The 24937-nt window shown below is 34.4% G+C and overlaps 1 protein-coding gene across 1 annotated transcript in view; it reads left to right on the top strand.

Moving 5' to 3' along the window:
* The window catches only part of LOC127990556 (receptor tyrosine-protein kinase erbB-4-like), a 209442-nt gene that overhangs the window by 134105 nt on the left and 50400 nt on the right, over positions 1–24937 (top strand). The window contains exons 4-16 of the mRNA XM_052591508.1: positions 2411–2545; positions 3611–3676; positions 7969–8087; positions 8289–8430; positions 8574–8687; positions 8772–8898; positions 9582–9655; positions 10210–10300; positions 10588–10787; positions 13652–13784; positions 21547–21640; positions 22275–22429; positions 24629–24673. Coding sequence (XP_052447468.1) covers positions 2411–2545; positions 3611–3676; positions 7969–8087; positions 8289–8430; positions 8574–8687; positions 8772–8898; positions 9582–9655; positions 10210–10300; positions 10588–10787; positions 13652–13784; positions 21547–21640; positions 22275–22429; positions 24629–24673 — 1495 coding nt within the window. The remainder of the gene's footprint in view (positions 1–2410; positions 2546–3610; positions 3677–7968; positions 8088–8288; positions 8431–8573; positions 8688–8771; positions 8899–9581; positions 9656–10209; positions 10301–10587; positions 10788–13651; positions 13785–21546; positions 21641–22274; positions 22430–24628; positions 24674–24937) is intronic.

Genomic DNA, 24937 nt, shown 5'->3' with positions numbered 1-24937 from the left:
GTTGATCAAATGTATGATAAAACACAGTGATGTTGTGAAATATTATTACTACTGTATTTATATGTAAATTATTCCTTTGATGCAAAGCTGAAGTTTTAGCATCATTACTCCATTCTTCAGTGTCCCTTGATCCTTTAGAAATCATTTAGATCTACTGATTTCTGCTCAAGAATTGTTTGCGTTTATTAATTAATTCTACTTATTATTAATCAATATTAAAAACAGTTGTGCTGCTCAATATTTTTGTGTAAATCATGATACTTTTTCCCTTCCTGAACAAATATATTGATTTCTTTAAACAATCAAACTGTATATACTGTGTATACATTGACAAATATTTATAAATTATTATTATTCATTATCGATGTTAGCATTAGGATTGTAGTGCTCAGGTTCATTTTAATTCATTTTATCATCCATTCTATGTGGGTTTAGCTATTGAAAACATGCAAAATTGGGCACTGGGTGAAGTTTACTGAAGACGAAAGGTTTTATAGTTTGATATAATCAGTTGTGTGGGTTCAGTTATGAACTCTGTGCAGATGGGAGATGTTCTAGCAGAACTGTCCAGCCACATAACTTATATAGTTACATTACTTTATTATGAAACAGCAGCCAGTGTCTGAATAATAAAATTGCTTCATTAACTTCATATTTGTTTCCCTTCAAGAGTGAATGAAGCTATACTAACATATTTTAAACAACCAGCCATGGCTTCATTCATCAGACAGTTGTTTGAGGCTATGAACCAGACGTTCATAATGTAAATAGACTTTTTTAAAGCGGGCTTAGAGTACACAGTTTTCATAGAAGCACTAGGTTTCTGGACCGGCAAAAAAACACCTCATCATAAAGCAAATGTTCCCAATCTCTACAGACACAGTGATATACTGTACTTACAATCATGCTTGATCTTTTATAAGCTCCTTAACTTGGGAATTGGGGTGATTTCATTCTTAAATCCTGTTCTAAAAAGAGAGATTATTTTCATTACACTTCTTTTATAAATCGTTTAAACTGCTTTCATAGAGTCTATTTCAGTCAGGGTTATAATCTTAAAGTGACCTCAGAATGAACTGTAGACCATACAGAATGAACTGTATGTCTTTTATATGCGCATAAATTGTCAGAGGTGGGTAGTAACGAGTTACATTTACTTCGTTACATTTACTTGAGTAATTTTTTGGGGTAACTAATACTTTTTGGAGTATATTTAAAGATGGGTACTTTTACTCTTACTTGAGTAAATTTTTTGGGGAAAATCTGTACTTTTACTTTGTTACTGTGGGCGATGCTCCTCTCTTTACTTTATCTTAATGCGATAAATGTTGTAAATGCTTCAGTTTATTCCAATCGCGCAGTCTACTTTTCTCTGGACAATGACGATGCCCATTTGCACATGATTAATTCATTTGAGTCAATTCTGTTCAAAGGCTTGATCAAACCAGTTGGCAAACGAGTGAATTGGTTCATGAATAAGTTTGAATGATTTGTTCAGTTCCCTGCAGCTTCCAAAAGACAAAAAAAATAGCCGATTAAGATTTTATTAGTTTTAATACAATCACACGAGTACGTTCAGCAAGTCATAGCAAGCTGCTAAATTCAGATCTGTGATCACTTGTTGGCGCTGAGCCAGAGATGGATGCTTTTTGACAGCACTGCGCATTATAACCAATCACACAAGATTCTGTGGAGCTTTTGAATGCAATGGCCAATCAGAGGTGTTCCGATGATACATCGCTGAAATGCCGGTGCTTCCTTCACTCGCTCACGGATTGGAGACCTCTTTTTGGCGAATTCTCTTGTCAGAAACAACGAAGTTCATGTGTGTATGAATCTATAATTAAGATATTGATTTCACAGTGTTAACAGTTTCAGTGATTTTAATGGGAGTTTCTGAGAGTAATTTAAATCTAGACTGTCAGTGAAAATGATCTTTAATAGTGTAAATGTTATTTGCTATCTTTCTGAACAATGAAAGATTAGTAGCAATTTTTATATCACATTAACTTAAATTCACATTTAATATTATGGCATAACACCTATATCTGTTACTTAAGTAAAAAAAAACAGGGTTTTGGAGTAAAGGCTGATGAAATATATACACTTATACATGCACACATACATTACATACATTATCTGTATAAATAAAAATAGGCTCAGTATATATGACCAAAAGTAACTAGTAACTAACTACTTGAGTAGATTTTTTATCCGATACTCTTTTACTCTTACTTGAGTAAATATTTCTAGAAGTACTTTTACTTTTACTTGAGTACAGTCTTTGGGTACTCTACCCACCTCTTGTTTATTAAACATTTTTATGCTGTTTAGTATGCTAAATGGCTCAAATGTTGTCACTTATTCAGAAATGCTTGTGATTTCTAATTCTCCCTCTTCTCTGCTGTAGAAATCCTGAATGGAGGTGTGTATGTGGATCAGAATAAGTTCCTGTGTCATGCTGACACCATCCACTGGCAGGACATCATCACGAACTCACGTTCTGAACTTCTGGTTGTGCCCTCAAACAATAGTGGTAACACATGTGAGTGTTTAGATGTGTTTAAAGATTAAAACTGGGCTATAATAATTGATGATTTTCATTGATTAACTGAAACTGTTTTGTGTCCTTTCAAAAATTGTGTGTGGATGTATTTTTCAATCTTTAACAAAGTTAAAGAAGTTAGGTAAGGTGCTTTAAAATATTCAATATAATACTGAAATATTGGTGAAACTGGTGACACTTTATCTATCTAATATACTCATCATTAATAACTTTTACAGACTTTATTACATTATTGAAATTTTAACAGGTTATTAGTTAATACATTGTAAGAAATGTCATGCAACATTAAATCATATATAAATATATTTGTATATAGCTTGGGTTCAGAAGCTTGGGTTGGTAGGTGTTTTTGAAAAGAAGTCCCTTATGATCAAAAATACAGTAAAAGCAGTAATATTTATTATGATGTAAAATATTTGAATGTTTTTAAAATGTAATTTATTCCAGTGATAGCTAAACTGAATTTTCAGCATCATTACCCCAGTCTTCAGTGTCACATGATCCTTCAGAAGCCATTCTGATTAGCTGCTCAAGAAACATTTCAATATTATAAATGTTGAAAACACTTGTTGCACTTTTTTAGGGATGTTTTGATGAATAGAAAGTTCAAAAGAACAGAACATTTATTTTAAATATTTATTTTCTAACAGTTTAAATGTAATATTAATGTAATATTAGTTTTCATTTACAAAAAAAAAAAAAATACATATTCAATTTGTCATTTAATTTAATATTAATTGCTTAAAAATGAACTGCTTAGTTCCTGTGGCTCAAGTGGTAGAGCATTGCACTAGCAGTATAAGGTTGTGGGTTTGATTCCCAGGGAATACATGTTAGGTGAAAAATGTTAGCCTGAATGCACTGTAAGTCGCTTTGGATAAAAGCATCTACTAAATGCATAAATTAAATTTCATTTTAATTTAATAAAAAAAAAAACTGAATGGGAAAACTAAGTGGGAACATTGTATGAGATAAAACCAATGGCGCACTGAAGAATGTTGTTGTTTAGGATAAAAGTTAAGATGTACAGATGTTATTCCACAGGCAGAAGGTGTCATCGCTCCTGTAACGGCCGCTGTTGGGGCCCCCAGGAGGACCAGTGTCAAAGCTGTGAGTATTTAACACATGCTTTATCATTTAACTTGCACACAAAAAAACATACATACAGACAAATTGCATTATATTAAAGGGTTAGTTCAGTCACAAAATAAAATGAACCCATAAATTAATCACCCTGAAGTCATCTTAGGAGTACAGTATATGACTTTCTTCTTTCAGACAAATTCAGTTGGAGTTATTTAAAAAAAAATCTTTAATCTTTCAAGCTAACTCAGCGTGTGTTGCATTACATCAGTCCTTGTGAAGTTTAATAAAAAGCTCATCCGTAAAAAAACCTGTAGCGAATTGATGCGTTTTTATAAGAAAAATAATCATATTCAAATTAGTGCTGTCAAAATTAGCGCGTTAACGCATTCGATTAATTTGAAATATTTAACGCGTTAAAAAAAAATAACGCAATTAACGCGGTTGCAGTTTTTTTTATTTCCAGTTGTGGCCTATGTGTGTTCAACATGCAAAGAAATATGGATAAGACCAAGGAAGGACTTTTAGACGGAAAGTTTCAGTATAAAACTCTGGATTACTCTACAGTCTGCCACAAGAAACATTACTCATCATTTAGTCTGCCACAAGAAACAGCAACATTAAAATCATGAACTCAAATGTCATTGTTTTAAAAAAAAGACCGTAACAGTGCGTAAATTAGTCCTTTCTGTAACGCTAACGTTAATAAGCTTAAACGAAAATAACGAAATAATTGTGTAGCGGAGTATTTTTTGTACACAGTGCCGCGAACTGTCAATCACTCCTGTACGCGTGCATCACTGTCCTCCTCAGCTGCAGCAACTTGCGCTCTCTCTCTTCATCAAGCTTTAAAACAAAAAGGGGACAAAAAGATCATATTGTCTTTGTGCATAGGCTATAGATTAATTAGATAAATGAATATCTAAATTTGTGCCTTGCCGTCTACGGTATTTTTTTAGAACTTAGAAAAAAGATGCTGCATCCAATGAGCAGCAGCGGGGGCTGCAGGACGACTCAACCTCCGCAGACAGTTTTTAATGTTTATCAGACAATAAATACTCAAGATTTTGCTTTAGTATAACTCACAACGAGTTTCACACACCTTCTCCGGCCACGTTGAGTTGTTGACACTTAACAGTGGGAAAGCGACACATGCGCTATTCACTTGTATAACTTAAGGGTGAATGGGTAATGTAGTTACTGCTCTGGGTGGGATGAATTAGGAAGCTTGCATTGTGAAGGGCGCTCTGAAAATCGGCAGTGCAGGTAAAAGATTAAAACCTCTATTAAAACAGATGTCCAAATGAGTGTACCGGTACGCTACAAGCACGTTCTGGGCGCACGGAGAGGTGGCGGTACGCTCAAGAGCTATATTTGGAAGTGGCGGTACTGAGTACCAGTGCGTACCGGCCCACTTAAAGCACTGGCAATGACTATACTTTGGAATTTTTTTGCAGTCCACTTAGAATTCAACATGGAAATCATTTTTGTTTTTTATTGGCATTGATTGTTTTGAAATTCAAATGGTACTTGCATGCCTGTGTTTTTATTTCTGCAATAAATATGGCTTTCAAGCCAACAGTTAATTTGGAGGATATTGATGGTTTATTGCAGGTATGTTGTTTACATGAGAAAATCTGTGTTACAAGTTAAACAAAAATTCCAATAAACAATCATATTTTGAATTTAAATAGTTTCTTTGTCTTGAGTTTACATTAATTATTTACATTTTACATTTACATATCCAAAAAGTTTCAGTCTTTTAATTGCGATTAATCGCGATTAATCGCGATTAATTTTAAAAAATTGTGCGATTAATTAGTTAATTTTTTTTAATCGATTGACAGCACTAATTCAAATAGTAATAATTACTTTAATCTATCCTGTGCTCACAGTTGTAAACTAAGCAGTTCCGGGGAATGACATATGAGGTCAGCTTTGCACTTGCGCCGCTCAGAATTTATGTAGCGGAAACGCAGCAGAGAGATCAAAACAACGGTCACTAATTAGAAGTACAAAACGAGGATTTGTAATGAAGAATATCTGAGGATTTCAATATAAACCAAAAGGAGACTGGTTTTCCTTTGCTCCTGTTAACGTTGGTTTTCATGAGACTCATCGGGGCATGCGTACGTACGTCATTCTCCCGGAACTGCTTCCATTTTACAACAGTGAGCGCAAGCTAGATTAAAGTTATTATTAAGTTTTGAATATGGATATTTTTCTTACATAAACACACCGATTCGGTACAGGAGGCCTTTGTTAACCCCCTGGAGCTGTGTGAGACACTTTTATTCAGTGGATGAGCTTTACATTAAACTTTTCATGGACCGATTGAGTGCAACGCCCGCTAAGCTGCATCAAACGGCTTGAAAAATCAAAGAACATTTTTAAAATAACTGAATTTGTCTGAAAAAAGAAAGTCATTTACATCTAGAATGACTTCAGGGTGAGGAATTTATGACTTAATTTTCATTTTTATCTGAACTAACCCTTTAAGACTTTCAGTGTTATTTGACCTTTGTCCCTTTTCGGTATTATAATATTACTGATTTCATAGTAGCATGTCAACTTATGCTATCATAAATTACTGACATTATAATGCATTCAAACTGAACAATATCTATGCACTTGCTAAATGTGTATATATAATTAAAGTAAATAACAATTCAATTATTTATTTTTAATTTTGTGTGTCTCTGTGGCCGATTTCCTCTTGTGATTAAGGGATAAAACACAACTTAACCTTAAAAATAGTTTTCAAAAGCAAAAAAAAAATGCTTTGAAATGCACATATTTTGTGAGAAAGTGTGACAAGCTAGAACAAAACAGGCACTATTTTTCTAATCACCCCAAAATTAAAAAAACAATTCATGAATTTCATTAAGCAAAATTAAGCAGGGTGGTCTGACAGACATTAAATGCCATATGAATTTTAACATTTATGAAAATGAGACTGTGAGTGATAGACTAAGAGTCTTTACAGTAGCATTAGCAAAGTCCAATTAATTTCCTTAAACTGTTCTTTTTGGACAGATCGGCTCATTGAACCAGTTCAAAAAGCCTATTGATCGGTTCCTGATGTAATCAAACAATAAAGTTTTCTACGCATTTCTTTTCTAACTACTCAAATTCAAATAAGTCATTTGTGTCAACACTTATTGAAACATTAAAAAAATAACTTTATTAGTGAGAAAGCATATTGCTGATTATTACCATATAATTCACTTAAGTTAATGGTGCTTGTGGTCACAGTTTCATTTGCGAATCCTTGATCCGACTGACTAACCAATATTGACTTGCCTACAACTTGGATAAGATTCCTAGAAGTTTCACACCTACAGCATACATTACGGACATTGATGCATAAATGAGGATATATTCTACATGTATACTGTATAAATAATGAATAAACCTTATAAACTCTTATAAACTCCTTGATATCACGTAAGCAACTATAAATATAATATGCATGTACAGAAAGGTTTTTGCAGGTTTTAATAAAATGTAAATTAATTACAGTAATAATACACATATTTCCAGTACGTGCCAAAGGCTTGCACAGTATTGTCAACTCACTCATCAGAATCTTCTGTAATCTTCTTACAGACTTCGCGTCAGCTCATTTGGTTCTTGATGAGTCATCTGTAATCCTCAGCAAACTTCGTCAGTTGGTTGAATCGGTTTAATCGGTTATTTTTGAGTTGGATGTGCTACTTCGGCTGTGCGCCCTGCATCATCAACCCAGAACTTAAGTTCAGTTCGGTTTGACCGGTTAATTCCTGAAAACCGGCTCAAAAGAACAACTCAAGAACTGAACATCACTAATCAGTATGTTGTTAAACAACAGTACGATCTATTGAACTCACAGTACTTCTGTTTCTCACAGCCTCATTTTCAAATTCAAGTTTATTTGTATAGTGCTTTTTACAATACAAATGTATAAAATGTATAAACAAATCTTCATTTAACTTTACAATTAAAATTCTAAATAACTTACATTTGTTTTAGAAAAAAAAAATTATATATAACTGTATATCAACGTTTAAGACATAAAAAAAAAGCCTGTGGTGATGCGCTTGTGAGTGGGTTGCAGAGACAAAGGGAAGACCACTGTATAATTATGCATACTTAAAGAGAATTAACGATAAGCTCCAAAGAGTTTCACCACTAATGGGGGTGGGGGGTTGCATCGTCTGACAAATAGATTTAAGGTTTATGCTTTGTCCTGGTGACTTCTGACATATTTACAGAAAAGTACAATCATAAGTAAGTCCACAAACGTGGAGAGAGCTTCACTTTTGTCTTTTTGGTTGCAGTGACAAAAACGGTGTGTGCAGAGCAGTGTGATGGACGCTGTTTTGGGCCGTACGTCAGTAACTGCTGCCACCGTGAATGTGCAGGAGGCTGTTTTGGACCCAAAGATACAGACTGTTTCGTAAGTCAGCTCTTCCTGTATGGTTTCAAAGTGTAATAAATGTAATGACAAATTCCTGGCCGATTTGTTTTTACAGTAATTTCATGATGATGTTGTACTGTAATATATGTTACACACTGAAAGCTCTGCAGAGGTTTCTCTTCATTATAGGCATGTATTATTGATCAGCCACATACTTGCATGACTGTTTTTTATTCTCAGGCTTGTACCAACTTTAATGACAGTGGGGCCTGTGTGACACAGTGTCCTCAGCCATTCGTCTACAATCCAACAACCTTCCAGCTCGAACACAATCCCAACGCCAAATACACCTATGGAGCTTTCTGTGTCAAGAAATGCCCACGTAAGTTACACTGGTTAGTTTTGCTTTGATTAAATAAGAAATCAAAGATTTTTTGGGGTGTTAATTGTCCTTTTATCTGTCCCTTTATCATTTAAAGACGCATCTTTCACAAGTATGCTCTGTCATTCTTTGACATACTGTAGATAACTTCGTGGTGGATCACAGCTCTTGTGTCAGAGCCTGTCCGAGTAACAAGATGGAGGTGGAGGAAAATCACATCAAGATGTGCGTCCCGTGCACTGACATCTGCCCGAAAAGTAAAGAATATCAAATTTACCATACATGCCATGATTCTTTTCAAAACAGAAAATAACTTCTACACTTTTGTATGTGGTGTTCAGTGTGTGATGGTATAGGTACCGGCAGCCTTCAAACGGCTCAAACTGTAGATTCCAGCAACATTGAGATGTTTGTCAATTGCACCAAGATCAACGGCAACCTCATCTTCCTCATCACAGGCATCAAAGGGTGGGTAATGTTTAAGTCTTTTAGTCTGACAGTGTCAGATATTCCCAGATGACATTTGTGTTTCTCTTTGAACAACTATGTGCCCTCAAAAGCTGCTATAATTGCATGTCAGCTTCTCCCAGCATGCCAGCAAGCACTGCAGCAAGGTGTTTTTGATGTACATAAAGCTTATGTGTTAGTCTGCATGTTGACAGAAGAAAAAATCTGTCATCATACAGTCTATGACCTTGATGAAAAGTCAGTTTAAATCCTAATGAGATCAACCTTGTTGTTATCAGGACATTATTACTCTATAAAAAACTGTTTACTGAGCAAAATATTCTCAAGAACAGGGTTTTTCGGGGTTTCATGTCCTTAAATAACTTTTTTTCTCTATTTAAAACAATATTTGCCTGGGGATATTTGTGTTTCTTATATTAAAGTGCTCATAAATGCATGTTTTTAATGATTTTATGAGCTTTTGCATTATTAATACTGATCATTTTTGAGTTTCCATTTAAGTAAACAAAATGAAATAGTATGACTGAATCAACCTGACTCTATATAAGTTTATGCAAACAAAATTATTTTTAAGGGTTTAAGGTGAAGTAGAAAAGTTCATTTTTAATGTGCATGGTGTAACTTGTATACAAATGCACTAGTTGCACTCTTACACTCATTAATTGCTTTGCTTTGTTAAACAGAGACATGTATCATGGTATCGGTGCTTTGGATCCTGAGCGATTAAATGTGTTCCGGAACGTCAGAGAGATAACAGGTAGAGAGTTGTCATTAATCATCAGATATTTGGTAAAGCTATATGCAAATAAAAAACACATGTGGTGTCAAGCTTACAGTTTGCATTCATGTCACTGCATCAGTATTCATGGATCCTTATTTTTACAGCTAATGGGATTTTTTACAGTATTTATTTGTTGAGTTTAATAGGTTAGAAAAACTGAACAGTTATGTTAAAAAGGCTTTTGTTTAATTCAAATCTGGTGTGTGCCTCAGTCAGATATTATATTGCAGTTATTGGAGTGAAACGTAATGAAACTGCACAATAAGAAAGACCTATGACTGTCGTCATGTAGTTCCCATGCCAACCATATAAACGCACCTCCGATTCTGATGCACAGAAATTTTCAACCATGGAAATCACCCCTAATACTGAAAAATTGTGGTGGGATATTACATTTCTACATTCCTTTATTACTTTTGCAAGTTGTGGGCTAATTTTTCTTTGTCTTTCCTTTGTTTTTACTGCTACATCAAGACATTAACAACTTTTAAATAATAGGTTTGTTGCTTGTTTGGTAATTCCGTCCAAAGGTTACTTGAACATCCAGTCTTGGCCAGAGAACATGACTGACCTTGGTGTCTTTTCCAACCTTGTCACCATAGGAGGAAGAACACTTTATAGGTAAGATCAGTTTCTGTCAGGCACATCTGATGTATGAGCTGATCAGTAAAATATTTTTGCATGATTATGATTTCATGAACAACGTCAGTGGGATGGACTTTAACATTATCATACATTCAGCTTTTAATAGATTTCATTTACAATGCAAAATCACATTGGATCAAAATAAAATCTGTCTGCTGCATGACTGTCAAATAAACAATCCAATGATATGAAAGAGCAATAGGTTTGGACATTTTTATTGATTTCCTATTCTTGGTGATTTCCTCATGTTTTTGTTTTCTCAGTGGTATTTCGCTGCTGATCCTAAAGCAGCGCTGGATCTCTGCGCTGAAGTTCCAGTCTTTGAAAGAGATCAGTGCCGGTAACGTCTACATGACCAACAACAGCCAGCTCTGCTTCTACAACACAGTGAACTGGACCAGTCTGTTCCACACCAGCACCCAGAGAGCTCTGATCAAGAACAACAGGGACCCCAGAGAGTGTAGTGAGTGTTCTAGCCAATACTATCAAGCAAAAGAGATGGGTTTAGTGCTCACTTTAACTAAAACAGGTACATCCCTTTTTAATGAAGATATACTTTGTGACAATTTAAAACTGTCAAATGTGTCACTATTTTATGGTAAGACAAATAAGTCAAATAAGGAAAAATAAAAATCGCCATAATTTCCCCAGCTGATTAACCACAGTACACTAAGATAGCGGTTTTACGTAACAAAATTTTCTGAAAGCATATGTTGAAATAAGTGGTGTGAAAAAGTTTTGGCCCCCTTCCTGATTTCTTATTTTTTTTTGCATGTCTGTCACACTTTAATGTTTCAGATAAAAAAAAATATATTATTAAAAGATAACAAGTGAACAAAACATGAAGTTTTTAAATGAAGGTTTTTATTATTCAGGGAAATGAAATCCAAAACTACTTGGCCCTGTGTGAAAAATTTTTTGCTTCCTAAACCTAATAACTGGTTGGGCCACCCTTAGCAGCAACAGCTGTAATCAAGTGTTTGCGATAACTTGCAATGAGTCTGTTACAGCACTGGGGAGGAATTTTGGTTCACACATCTATGCAGAAATGGAATTCAGCCACATTGGAGGGTTTTCGAGCATTAACCGCTTTAAGGTCATGGCACAGCATCTCAATAGGATTCAGGTCACTCCAAAGTCTTAATTATGTTTTTCTTCAGCTATTCAGAGGTGGACTTGCTGGTGTGTTTTGGATCATTCTCCTGCTGCAGAACCAAAGTTCGCTTCACCTTGAGGGCACGAACAGATGGCCGGACATTCTCCTTCAGAATTTTTCCATTTATCACAGCAATTCTTCCAGGTCCTGAAGCAGCAAAACAGCCCCAGACCATCACAGTACCACCACCAAATTTTACTGTTGGTATGATGTTCTTTTTTCTGAAATGCGGTGTTACTTTTACACCAGACGTAATGGGATACACGCCTTCCAAAAAGTTCAACTTTTGTCTCGTCAGTATTTTCCCAAAAGTCTTGGGGATCATCAAGATGTTTTCTGGCAAAACTGAGATGAGCCTTTATGTTCATTTTGCTCAGCTGCGGTTTTTATCTTGGATCTCTGCCATGCAGACCATTTTTGCCCAGTCTCTTTCTTATGGTGGAGTCATGAACTGAGGCATGTTGTGGGATCTTTTGTGACTTCTTGGATGGGTCTTCACTGTGCTCTTGGGGTGATTTTGGTCGGTCGGATACTCCAGGGAAGGTTCTCCACTGTTCCATGTTTTTGCCATTTGTGAATAATGGCTCTCACTGTGGTTCACTGGAGTCCCAAAGTTCTAGAAATGGCTTCATATAATTTTCCAGACTGACAGATCTCAATTACTTCCTTTCTCATTTGTTTCTGAATTTCTTTGGATTTTGGCATGATGTCTAGCTTTTGAGAATCTTTTGGTCTACTTCACTTTGTCAGGCAGGTCCTATTTAAGAGATTTCTTGATTGCGGACAGGTGTGGCAGTAATCAGGCCTGGGTGTGGCTAGAGAAATTGAACTCAGTTGTGATAAACCACAGTTTTAACAGGGGGGCGAACACTTCCTCACACAGGGCCATGTAGTTTTGGATTTTGTTTTCCCTTAATAATAAAAACCTTCATTTAAAAACTGCATGTTGTGTTTACTTGTGTTATCTTTGATTAATACATTTTGTTATTTTTTTTTTTTGTAATCCCTTAAATGTGATGCTATGTGAGGATTTGTGAGTTTTGCAGTTATTGTAAGTGATCTATAAAACTTTCAACCCAGTTAACATCATAGAGAACTTGTGCATCTTGTGATATATCTCTCATGTCTCTTCGCTGAGATGCAGTTCATTTTAATGATGCGTTTGTAAATGAAGATCAGCGCAGACAAAGGCTGCAGACAGCACACCTCGTTTGTTATCTTTATTTTATAAATGCACAAAGTTTTGTTGTTATTATGTCTGTATACAAAAAAGTACTGATTCGATTGATGTATTGCTCTTATCTGTACGATCAAAACTGAAAGTGTAATTTAAGTTCTTTTTGGGGTTATCAGGAGAAAATGCCTCATAACGCGTATACCTGTTAATCGACTCCAGAGGGTTAATAATGGACTAGTCTATTAGGTCTGTCAGTTCAATACACTTCAGCTCTGGGACACATATATGACATAAAGACAATAATTTTACAGGCCAATATCTTATGTACAAAAATATTTCCCTGAACTAATGAAATGGAGCACAGACATGTCCGTAATGGAGATGTTGACAGTTGCAGAACACTACCCACAGTGTTGCACTGCCAAGCTGTGCTTGATGTAATTAGTCTGATAATAAGTCTCTGGTGTGTGGAATCAACAGCACTGTTATCTGGCTCATTCATTGGTCTCTATTCTACACTATAGCAATCACAGTAGATTGAAAAACCTGGATTGTCCAACAGCCACTGCTTTACATTTACTTTTGACGGTCCCAGCTGATTATATGATGGACTTTCATTCAGTCAACACAGAGTTTTTGTTTGGGACTCATATATTCAGTAGTAATAATTGTATATCAATATTTGATTATGCTTGAATTAGTTCAAAAAGCAAAATCTAACCTCAGCAATATCTGATTTAATGGTATAAATGTGATGGTTTTAATGTGTGCAGTTTTCTATGCTGACATATTGGAACATTATTTTAGGGAGGAACATATAGATGTTTAGCCATACACTATCATATGAATGACCTCAAAGTCAGTAGAGGTGGTTTAAAATCCACAAAACTTTAGTTTGCATGCCATGGGGTCTTTAAAAATATTTAATGTGCAACTTGTTCCCATATAATGCCCATTTATGAGGGTGAAATAAATCTGTGAATGTCTTCTGCAGCTCAGCAAAGGATGGTTTGTGATCCGCTGTGTTCAGTGGCAGGATGCTGGGGTCCCGGTCCAGATCAGTGTCTCTCTTGTAAATACTTCAGCCGGGGAAGGACATGTGTGAAAGCCTGTAATCTCTATGAAGGGTGAGTAAAAGACAGTTTGCACCCAGACTTCAGATTAAATGGGGTCAGTTATTCAAATGTACATAGCAGATTTAAAACAAAACATTCAAGTGTCCCAATCATTGACTTTTACTAAAAGGATGTAATTTACCATTCAATGTTTTTTTTTAATTATTTAGATAAAACCAGATAAAAAAACTGAGCATTTATACCTATAAACGCCAGTGGGTATTGAATGTACGTATTTTCGCATTTACTTGCCGATTATGATTTATAATATCATACATTTCTAGGCAATGCCTTTCACTCACTGATTTAGCGGTTATCAGTTTAATAATAATAAAAACATAAAAAAAAACTATTTTATGTTTAATTTTCCCCCTGCTGTTTGTACCAAATTGTACCAAACAGTGACGTCAAAACAGAGGTAGGTACTGAATCGTCATGTTTGTGTATCGTTTCACCCCTGATATGGTTCCTGATATAGTATCAGCCGTTGAACCATGTAATCATGGGTGGCGCTAGGGAGCGGCTAGCAGGTACTTCAGCACTATGGTTGGGTATCGTTTGAATTTTATTGATTCCGATTCTGCTTATCAATTCCGATTATTTTCGATTCCTAGTTTTGATTCCAATAACATAAAAAAATCCAGTATAAAAAAAAATAAGTTAAACATTTAGAGGTCAAACATGTATTCTGTCTTTTTACAAAGCATTCTGTTGCAGTTGAATAACATGAGCAAAAAGCAGTATCCTACAAAACACTGCAATAGGAATTTTGCCTGTGCTTTAAAGGTCCCGTTTTACGCGCTTTTTTGAAGCTTTGATTGTGTTTACAATGTGCAATATAACATGTGTTCATGTTTCGCGTGTAAAAAAACACAGTATTTTTCACACAATTCAGCTATCTGTATACTGCTGTTTTCACTGTCACAAAAACTAGCTGATGACTTCCTTGTTCTATGAAGCCTCTCCTTCAGAAATACGTAACGAGTTCTGATTGGGCCAGCGGTTCCTGTGCTGTGATTCGACAGCAGCTGAGAGCAGGCTGCCCTCCTGGTAATGTGATTGGGCTAGAACATACGTGCTGGAGATGTATTTATAGTCACAGGAGGAGCGTTTTTATTGACGAGATGCGCATGAAAACCGCATTTGTTTTTTTGCACATCCCTAACATCTAGTTAACAAAGCTAAACAGCGTTGCCCTTTGTGTAATAAGTTACAGAAACTGTTAAACGTACCAACTTAAATAATAAAATACACTTACCAGTTGTGGTCCAGACAAAGAGGGAACTGCTCCATCTTTCAAGAATAATCTTTGTGCAAATCCAGCATTAAACTGATTGAGATTGAGAAAGTTGTCCTCAGAAAGCTGTCCTCAGCAAAATGAGCTGCACATAGTTTTACATGTGCATATTTAACTCGGGAACCGAGTTAAACATAAATTGTAACCATTAATCTCAAAGTACAGCGTTCCTGGGAAGCCCAAACAAAGGTGATTGGACTCAGAGATGAAAAAACAGCGTTTCAACGACATGGCGACAAAAACAAACAGCTCTTCCTTCTTCTCCGTCGGAGCGCAACAAGGCCACGCCCCCTGTTTGTGAATTCATGTGGGCGGTGGTTAGTCAAAAAAACTGTTTTAGTGACGTCATTACTACAGGAACTAGAGGGCCGTAGTCCAAACGGGTCGTTTTTTGTAGGCGAATTCTGTTAAATCAAATATCTCGCTTGGCATTGAACTTTGAGCTTTAGAATTTTACAGATATTATTTATAATCTAACACCAACATTACACTCTAACTAAAGTTTAAAACATGGAATCACGAAGAAGGGAACCTTTAAAAAAACATAGCAAAAACAACTAGATTAATATACATTTCAAAAAATTAAGTGTTAAAGACAAGTAAACACTCAGAAATAAGATAGGAACAAACAAATCAATTAGCAATATCATAAATAAATACAACTAAACAAAATTTCAGGTACATACACTAATTAAAAGTTTAAAAACACTGCATAGTTTTCTTTTTATAAATAAAATACACATTCATCTTTTAAAATTATTAAATATATTCAGTCAAGATCAGTAAATTATTTTCTTTTGTTCTTTGATTAACATCTGACATTAACATCCTGATTGGTTGAGTTCACGCAGCATTGGTTGAGTTCAACCACCATTTATTCGGATCAACATTTTCAATATATTACTGTTATTGTGACATGAAATGTCATTTTAAAAGTATTTTAGGTGAGAATGTAGTTCGGTGATCTCGGAGAGGTGAGCTCCACGCGATCAGCGAGAGCTCAGTAATCATGTACCCGCCGAGAGCAGCCTCACCTCGGCTAGACCTTCTGATATGTGCCACTGGCTTTAGTGGTTAAACATAAAATATAATTACGTTTTGGGTAAATCTAACAGGTAATATTTGGTCTGTATTAATTTTATCTATATGTTAAAATGAAAATAAAAATTTTGTTTCATTGTAATGGCTGTATATATACACATATATCTGAACTAAGAGCATTTCTGCAGCTCTTATTATGTTGTTTAAATGAAAAGGAAAGGAGGCAGTGGTATTTGATATATTTCGTTTTATTCTAAATGTACGGTGAGGAGAATCGCAGTAGTCAAGGTGAGCTGACTGATATTATCAAGTACGCTGCTGTTTGCAGAATTACCGGACTTGCGTCATCGCGGACATCACACTCCCGAGTCGAATGCACAAAGTCTGAACTACCGAGGATGCACGTCCAAAATCAGCTACTTTGTATTGAGAAACGCGCGCAGATCTCCAGTCACCAGTCTATTTCAAGAAGTCCTCACTGCAGCCTGTAGCACAACGATGTAGCTGGATCAGATCCGATACATACTGGACATTGTCACACGCGTGCGCAGTGGTACTTTAGACCACGAAGGAAACGCAGAGAGTAGCAGGTCTGGGGGGGAAATAGTTCCTGGGGAAAAAAGTTCCTGGTAAAAATGTTCCGGGTAATTTCAGTGGAAACGCAGCATAATATGAATCCAAAGGATATGTAGGCTGTTTTTAAACCCCATCAGTTACAAAATTGGATTTCCGTCTGACCTGCATGACTAAAGCAATGGTCAACTGGCATATTCGCTCTCTCTGAAGTACATTACTTCAGGATTTACTATTGTTGTGATCTCATGTGAGTGACGGGTTGCAAAATAAATAAATAAGGCATGAAAATCAGGCCAAATATGAATGTGAATAAAATCATGAAACAACATTAGAATCATTCCCCAAATGCAAAACCTATATTACATAAAGTTTTGTGAACATTTGTCAAGACAAGTCAACACCATCAGACATAAAACCTGATGGAGTTGACATCCGACAGAGTTGACAAAATTGATTATTTTTGCACATCAACTATGTGTTGTACAGTGAAGCAATTAGGTTTTACCTTCAGCAGTAGCTGCATTAAAAATCATTGCAAAAAAATGCCAAGATTTATCCCACATGTTTACAGAAAATATTACACTGGGATGAGGAAAATTACATGTGAACGCTGTGACCAAAAAGTCCTCAATATTGTTTGTATAAAAAATAAAAAAATATATAACTTCCAGGACTGTGTGTCCTACTCTAATATTCACAGTGAGCAGGAAATAGGAAAGGGTTCCTCTGAGATAAGGTTGCCACTGACATTACCTGATTTATTCAGAAATATAAAAACTTCTGATGGACTCGGACTCAAAGTGAGGACTAAACTTTGTTGGATATTTCTCATGGGAAATTTGAATCAAGATTTATTTTTTTGTATTGTTTGATATATTACAGATCTCTGCCTTTCAATAGAAATTCAGATTTCTGAAATGAATGCACTTTGCTTGACAGTTTAACATTGCGACCTTATGCTCTGGACAGGTTAAATTACATGTATTTCCAAGTGTAGAGCATGTATTTAAAATAATACTAAATAAATAATACTAAATAAAAGCAATGAATGCAGATTTCCTTTGGATGTTACTTTTTAGGTACTTTTATTCTGATCAGCTTTTCATTTTTAACGTAAAAAGGGCTTTTGTGCGTAAGGCATGAGTTGTTCCGTATCTCAAGAATAAGTACGGTGTGTGTGTTTAAAAATGCAAATTATGTAATTGATTTAAATGTGCATAAATTTACATCAACTTCCCAAACAGAAAATGTAACATTGGATGAAGCCAAGTAAAAAAAAAAAAAAAAAATTCATTTGGTTGACATGGATAAATTAATGTTAATTTTGTAAAAAAATAATAATAATTATAATAATAAAAATAAATAAATAGTACATATATTTCACTAATAACACTCACTGTGAGGGTAACGTTTGAAACACCACAAGTTCTGACACTAGACTATTGGGTACAGCCATGGTTACTGCAAATATATATATATATTTATTTATTTTTTTTTATTTTTTTTTTTTATTAAAACTATCTATCATTTATATTGCCTTTCGCCCTCAGCCACAACACAATTGTGTACAAACTTCTGCCTTGGGGATGGGTGAACAAAGATTAAAAGAATCACAGAGAAGGATGGATTTCATCTAAAAGTTACTTGTCTGAATGCAGAAAGCATTAGCACCGTGTCTGACCATTGCTACTGCATAGGCCAAAATCCAGCTAATCGTTCCTTGGCCTGTGTGGGCTCAAAACACACTGCCATCTGTGAATGACAACAAATTTACATTCTGGTCCACTGGGAACATCATAAAAGGACTCTTTGGTTGGCACTGCTTTTCTGGTGTTGTCATTAAACAATGACAACTCTGACCAGCATCTGAATAGGAGTCCCCATGGCAGAAAAATTTAATTTAGTTCCTAACAATAATCAGCTGTGTCATATTTTAGTGGATGAACGGGGGTCTCATTACACTCAATTAATTGTGCTTTAAATCAGCAGCCCCAGTGTCAAACATCTCCAGTCACTCAACCAAGAGTTCAGACCTGAGAGCAGTGTTATGTGTTTTTCCTGAAGGAATTTGGGTTTCAGGCTCTGATTTCTCAGAAATTAATTTAAGTGAAAATAAAATGATTATTTAGTGAATCTATTTCAATTAAGTTTGGTTAATAAAATTAGATTACATTACAAATATTATTTTGTTAGTTGTAGGTATGTAGGTAAGACAGTACATGTAGGTATGTAGGTAAGACAGTAGATAAAGTAGATAATTCTGATTATTTAGGGAATTTGAATATGTTTCTTACATTTAAAATAAAATAAAATAAATAGTTTAAAGAGCTGTACAGTATGGTGGATGGGTAGATAGAAGTAGATATTCTGATTTTTTTGCTGAATCAAATTAAACAGTTAAAATAAAATAAAAGAATTGTTCTAAGAGCTGTAGGCAGGTAGGTAGATGGGTAGATAGAAGCCTTAATAGTTCTGATTCTGATTATTTGTTGGTTCATTTAATTTTTAAACTAACCTCAAATTAATGTAATAGTTAAGATTATAATTATTTCAATTTAAATTGTTTGGTTAGTAAAATAAAATGACATTAATTATACATTAATTAATTAATTAATTAATTAATATACAATAATACATTAAATATATTATATATTAAATATACTGTTGCTAGTTGTAGGTAGGTAGGTAAGAAGGACAGTAGATGAGTATATAAAGTAGATCATTCTGATTATTTTGGGAATCAGCTTGTATGATGATTCCTAAATTTAAAATGAAATACAATAAAACAAACAATTGATAGTTGTATATATGTAGAGTGGTAGATAGTTCTTATTCAATTAAATTCAAATTTATTCATATAGCGCTTTTCACAATACACATTGTTTCAAAGCAGCTTTACAGAAAATGCATGTGTCCACATCACAATTTAGAGTTATCTGTTATCAGCAATGAGTAAGTAATCCAAGTAATGTTCATTTCACAAAAGAACAGTTCAACATAATAGAATCACACAATTAGCTGACATGAATTAATGTTAGGCAAATGCTCATTAAAGTGAGTATTATTACAAGTGTGATCATAATGATAACAATATAGAAAAGATATTATATTTATTTGGAGAATCGATTCATGTTATGTTTGCTAATTTTAAAAAATAATAATAAAGTAAACAAAAATAAAGTAAGACCCATTCAGAATTGTAGTTGAAGTCTTATTTAGTTAATTTAGTTTGGTTAGGGAATGCTGCTTTTGACACCATTGATCATGACGGGAATACTGTGTCACACTGGGTACCTACACCTCCAGGCATTTTCTTGTGGTGTTCCTCAAGGCTCGATTTGGGGTCCACTATTATTTAACCTATACATGCTTCCTTTAGTTGGTGTAATTAACCAGTAAAATATTTAATTTCACCAGTATGGAGATGACCAGCTCTTCCTTTCACATGCACAGATGCCAATAATTCAATTTCCACACTACTTGACTGCATAGAGAGCATAAAATGTGGATGTCCCAGAACTTTTTGCAGTTAAACAAATTTAAGACAGAGATTCTTGTTATCGGTAATGACGTTCGGAGAGGGATCTATTGCTCCACATCTTGACTCTCTATCACTAAAAGCAAGAACTTAGGAACTACATTTGATAGGAACCAACATTTTTGAGATATAATTATCACCTCAGAAACATCTCCAAAGTATGTGACATGCTCCCCCTTCTGGCTGTGAGAAATTTGTTCATGCATTTGTTACGTCTAGAGTTGACTACTGCAACAGTGTTTTTGCTGGGTTACCGAAGAGCTCTATTGAACACTTACAAAGACTTCAGAATGCAGCTGCTCAAATGCTAACTTGGTCTAAAATTAGAAGTCACATTACTCCAACACTCAGATCCCTTCAATGGCTGCCTGTATCATTCAGAACTGAATTCAATATCATTTTATTAGTTTTTAAATGTTAAATAAAAAGTTGTTAATTTGTTAAATTAATATACTCCAGCAAGATCGCTCCAAACATCAAACAGTAATTTGTTGGTTCCGCCTAGGCTCAGCTAAAAATATATATATTTTTTTTTTGTATTGTAAATCTTCTATCCTGTAAAGCACTTTGTAAACCCTGTTTTAAAAGGTGCTATATAAATAAAACTTTACTTACATTAGCACCCCTTTTTACTGTCAGTTCTTCCAGTGTGAGAAACTTCAAACCTTTAGAACTCGTAATCTCTATTTACAATGTTTTAAGATCTGGGAGGTTTCTTTGATTCCCACTCTGTTATTGACAAAGCACCATCTTTCCCTTTTCTTTTATAACAAGCTCACAAATTTTCCATCTGAAACATGGGCTGATGAAAATGAACAAAGGAAAGGGTATTGATGGCCCTGCTAGGCAGCCCCTCTGCTGTGTCTCCTGCAATCTGAGCTGCCATCTGGTTAGATAAAATTTAAAGAGGGCTGTTTGTTCTTTCCTCTCAGACCAGTGCCGAGAAAGATTTTTCTAATTAAAATGCCATTATTTGTTCATGGATCTTACTCAGCCGACTGGTGTATTAGCAAAATTCTTGCCAGTGTTTGAATGTAGTGTCTGTGATTCAGCTGGCCCTGGCTCAAGAAGACATGAGTCTGAGACAAAACAAAACCTGCTGTGTGTGTTGTTGCTGAGAGAATACATCACCTTTGAAATTCTTTTGATTGATAAAATAATATTTATAAGACAATTATTTATACATGACCATATTCCTTTATTATTTAATTTTAATTATAATTAATTTAAATAAATATTTATATTATTTTAATGTATAATGTTTAATTAATCCCTTTTGTAGTTGTATTTTTCCAGGGACTTATTTTGTGTGTATATTTTAGAGATGTTCGAGAGTTTTCCAATGGATCTGTGTGTGTGGAGTGTGACAGCCAGTGTGAAAAGGTTGAAGATAAAACTCTTTCCTGTCGTGGCCCTGTAAGTAAACCAAGCAGTGCTATTTGAGGTGCTCAAATTGACATCTTTTCATAAAAATGCATTAACTTGCCTTGATTTTTCCCTATGAAATTTCACCCTACATTTTTGAGTAAAATAGACTCTGAATGTCATTTCATGTTGACGATTTTTAAAATGCCTTTTAATTTTGCTTGAATATTGAGTCCCAACCCATCAGGGCCATCATGATATTTTTGATATTCTTCAGTAAATTAAGTTAACAGTCCTCTATTTTGTCTGAAAAATGAACAAAAAAAAATGCAAGTGCATAAGTTTTAGACTGTCAGCTTCATATGATAACCTTCCTGTCCATCTCAATTCCTAAGATGCATAATTAGCAACATCAGAGATGTCAGAGAAAGTAAGAACTCGTCTCAAAACAGGCAATTACTTAGATCAAATATGTATAAATTTGTTTATGTTGTAAGCACCGCAATGTGTTTTAAGTAAAAGTTTAATGAAAGTTCCTCAAACTTATTAGAGAGTGTCAAAAAGTGCCATGGGCAAAATAAATTTATGATAAGCATCAATAAAATATTGTAAGTTACTCCAGTATGACCCCTAGACAAATAACATTTAATAGGTCATTCTCGTTTGTTTGGTCTGGATGGTTTAGGGTCCAGATCACTGCTTGAAGTGTTTGCATCTCAAAGACGGACCCAACTGTGTAGAAAAATGCCCTGATGGTCTGCACGGAGCAAACAGCTTCATCTTCAAATATGCTGAGACCAACAACGAGTGCCATCCATGCCACCCCAACTGCACCCAGGGGTACGTATCTGCATACATGTGTGTTTTCCTACAGGCTAGTGCTACTTAACACTGAGAGCCTTTTCTGTTGAGGCTTGAATAATATTATAATTGTTATGGCAACTGCAATAATTGCATTACAAGCATCTTACCAAGACTTCTTGCCTTGTTATTGAGGAGCAAGATATAGTGGTAAATGCTATTTGACAGTAGTTACAGCAGCTTCAAACATGGCTTATCTAATCATTTTTACTTTGTACACTATTGTTCTAAAATTTGAAGTCAGTAAGAATTCATCTCTTATGCTCAAACCAGGCTGCCTTTGTTTGATAAAAAGAAATACAGTAGCAATGCAAAATATTATTCAAATTTAAAATGTCAGTTTGTCTATTTGAATATATTTTAAAAAGTCATTCTTTCTGTGGTTAGGGTTACATGAAAAGCTGAATTTTCAGCATCGTGTCACTTGATCCTTCAGAAATCATTATATTATGCTGATTTGTTGCTTAAGGAACATTTCTTATTATTATTCATATTGATGTTGAAAACCTTGTGCTGTTTAATATTTTACCATAATACATTTTTTCTATCCCAAGAAAATGCATTATTTGATGAGTAGATAGATCAAAAGAACAGCATTTGAAATATAAATATTTTTCTGTCACTTTTATACAATGTAATGTGTCCCTGCTTAAATAAAGGATTAATTTATTTAATTAATATAATAATAATAATAATAATAATAATAATAATAATAATACACAATAGTGTAAATAAAGATTTATTAATGTGTCAACTTTTAAAACAAAGTTACAAGAACATATACTTTAAATGTTGCACAATAATACAAACAGTAAAAATAATAATAATAATAATAATAATAATAATAATAATAATAATAATAATAATAATAATAATAATATCACAACATTTTATTAATAATTAGTTAATTATTAATAAATTAATAGAATAAAAAAATACTATTTTATGAAACAAAAGTATTACTACATGTTTAATCGTTACAAATTGTGAAGCTTTTTTATCACATGAATGTCAGAATTATCATGAATTTGTTATGAAAAATTTGCTTGAATAATATACCTGTACAAAAAAATAATAAAAACACATTCCACACATACAGTAGCTTACTCACTTTTCTATAAAATAATTACTAATTAATTAATTAAAAGAAAAGAAAAGGAAATGAACCCAGTTTTCATGTCACTATCTAAACTTTGAGTGCCCAGTGAGATGGTGAATTTGAGTGCAGTTCCACGTGCCTTCAGTGTCAGATCCCGTAGATCTGAGGCAGATCATCCTGCACATGGACATACCAGTATGAACCTCTGCTTTGCTCGGGTCTGTCTTGGCTCTCAAATCAAAGCTCTTGCAATGCTCTAGGACACCATAACAAAGCGCTCGTGAGCCCTTCATCTTGTGGGTGACAGTCATCACTGCTGGTTGCTGTCAGGCATGCGCTCTTCAGCAATGTTCTCTATGATTACTGAATCAAGTCACCACTGTCACAGTTCTCCAACATTCCATTTCAGGCTATACTGAAGCTCATGCAAGAGGCTAATGCTAGACAGATGACTAGGTAGATCAGCAGTTAACATCGTACACATACATTTACAAAAGCGAGTGATATGCACAATGGTTCAAAGGATTGGGATCGGTAGGTGTTTTTTTTTTTTTTGCTCACTAAGGCTACATTTATTTAATCAAAATGACACTAAAAACAATAGTATTGTGAAATATTGTTACAATTTAAAATAACAGTTTCCTATTTGAGCACATTTTAAAATTTAATGTATCCCTTATTTTTCATCATTATTACTCCAGTCTTCAGTGTCACATGATCTATTATTAATCAGTCTAATATGCTGATTTTGTGCTCAAGTAACATTTGTTATTATTATTATCATTGTTGAAAACAACTGTGCTGCTTCATTTATATGTGTGTGTGTGTGTGTGTGTGTGTGAGAGAGAGAGAGAGTGTGCATGTGTGTGTGTGTGTGTGTGTGTGTGTGTGTATATTCAGTTCAAAAGAACACCATTTAATTGGAATATTTGTTTTGTAATAATGTAAGGGTTTACTGTCACTTTTGATGACTTTAATGTGTAAAAGTAATTTAAAAAAATACAATAACATCATCATCTTTAGTAGTAATCCCTATCATAATTGTGTTATTTTAATTTTAAATCTTGTCTATGTCACAGGTGTACTGGACCCCGGATCCAAGATTGTATTGGAATGCTGGACAGGTTAATGCCTAAAAGTTTTATTTGTATTTATTTATTTATTTTTCTGGATCTAAGCTTATATAAATTATTTATATACTAAAGGAAGGTCAAAAGCAAAAAAAAAAAAAAATTCATAACTACAGATCTGACACTTCACTTCAGGAAACTAAAAATCAATTAATTAAATACAGTCAACTCATTACAGAATAGTTCCAAGTAGCTTTTGTTTCCCACTGAAGAACTTTTCGTATCTTTGTTGAGAATAGAACGTATTTTGATAATTGA

Source organism: Carassius gibelio, chromosome A1 (assembly GCF_023724105.1).
Source record: "Carassius gibelio isolate Cgi1373 ecotype wild population from Czech Republic chromosome A1, carGib1.2-hapl.c, whole genome shotgun sequence".
NCBI classification, from domain to species: Eukaryota; Metazoa; Chordata; class Actinopteri; order Cypriniformes; family Cyprinidae; genus Carassius; species Carassius gibelio.
The sequence above is the reverse complement of the archived record's forward strand: the minus strand, read 5'-3'. Positions and strand labels throughout refer to the sequence as shown.